General features: G+C 77.9%; 2 protein-coding genes across 3 annotated transcripts in view; one reads left to right on the top strand and one right to left on the bottom strand.

Annotated features, from left to right (window-relative positions):
* The window catches only part of TTLL11 (tubulin tyrosine ligase-like family, member 11), a 59,542-nt gene extending 59,286 nt beyond the window's left edge, over positions 1–256 (bottom strand). The window contains exon 1 of the mRNA XM_010571089.1: positions 134–256. Within this exon, the coding sequence (XP_010569391.1) occupies positions 134–256 (123 nt within the window). The remainder of the gene's footprint in view (positions 1–133) is intronic.
* Positions 222–461, top strand: part of LOC104833824 (carboxyl-terminal PDZ ligand of neuronal nitric oxide synthase protein-like) — a 37,068-nt gene continuing 36,828 nt past the window's right edge. For both annotated transcript variants that reach the window (XM_010570753.1, XM_010570750.1), the window contains exon 1: positions 222–359. In XM_010570753.1, the coding sequence (XP_010569055.1) occupies positions 255–359 (105 nt within the window). In that variant the 5' untranslated portion in view covers positions 222–254. The remainder of the gene's footprint in view (positions 360–461) is intronic.

The raw sequence follows: 461 nt of genomic DNA, 5'->3' as shown, positions 1-461 counted from the left end.
GGCGGGCTCCCGCCCGCCGCCGCCGCCCCCCGCCATCACATGAGGGAACTTCGGGCCAATGGCGCCGCGGCGAGGGCCGGGGCCCCGCTCGCACCCGCGGACGCTCATTCAAAACGCGGCCGGGCTCAGGTACCGGCAACCCGGGACCCTTGCCCCGGCTCCGCTCCGCCCCGAGGTTCCGCGGGGCCGGGAGCTGCCGGCGGGGATGCCCGGCGGGGCCGCGGCCTGAGGCGGCCGCCCGCCAGCCTGCCGCCATGCCGGTGAAGAACCGGTACAACCTGGTGGACGATGGCTGCGATTCCCGCGTCCCGCTGCACAACGAGGAGGCCTTCCAGCACGGCATCCACTTCCAGGCCAAGGTGAGCCCCGGACGCGCTCCCGTAGCCCCCCGGGCCCGGGGGGGCCCCGGGCGGGGGGGGGGGGGGTGCAGCAGGGTCCGTCCCGTGTCCGTTCCCCCCCCC

This window comes from Haliaeetus leucocephalus, unplaced genomic scaffold (genome assembly GCF_000737465.1).
Source record: "Haliaeetus leucocephalus isolate CR32 unplaced genomic scaffold, Haliaeetus_leucocephalus-4.0 Scaffold306, whole genome shotgun sequence".
In the NCBI taxonomy this organism is placed as follows: domain Eukaryota; kingdom Metazoa; phylum Chordata; class Aves; order Accipitriformes; family Accipitridae; genus Haliaeetus; species Haliaeetus leucocephalus.
Note: the sequence above shows the minus strand (reverse complement) of the source record. Positions and strands in the feature narration are given on the sequence as shown.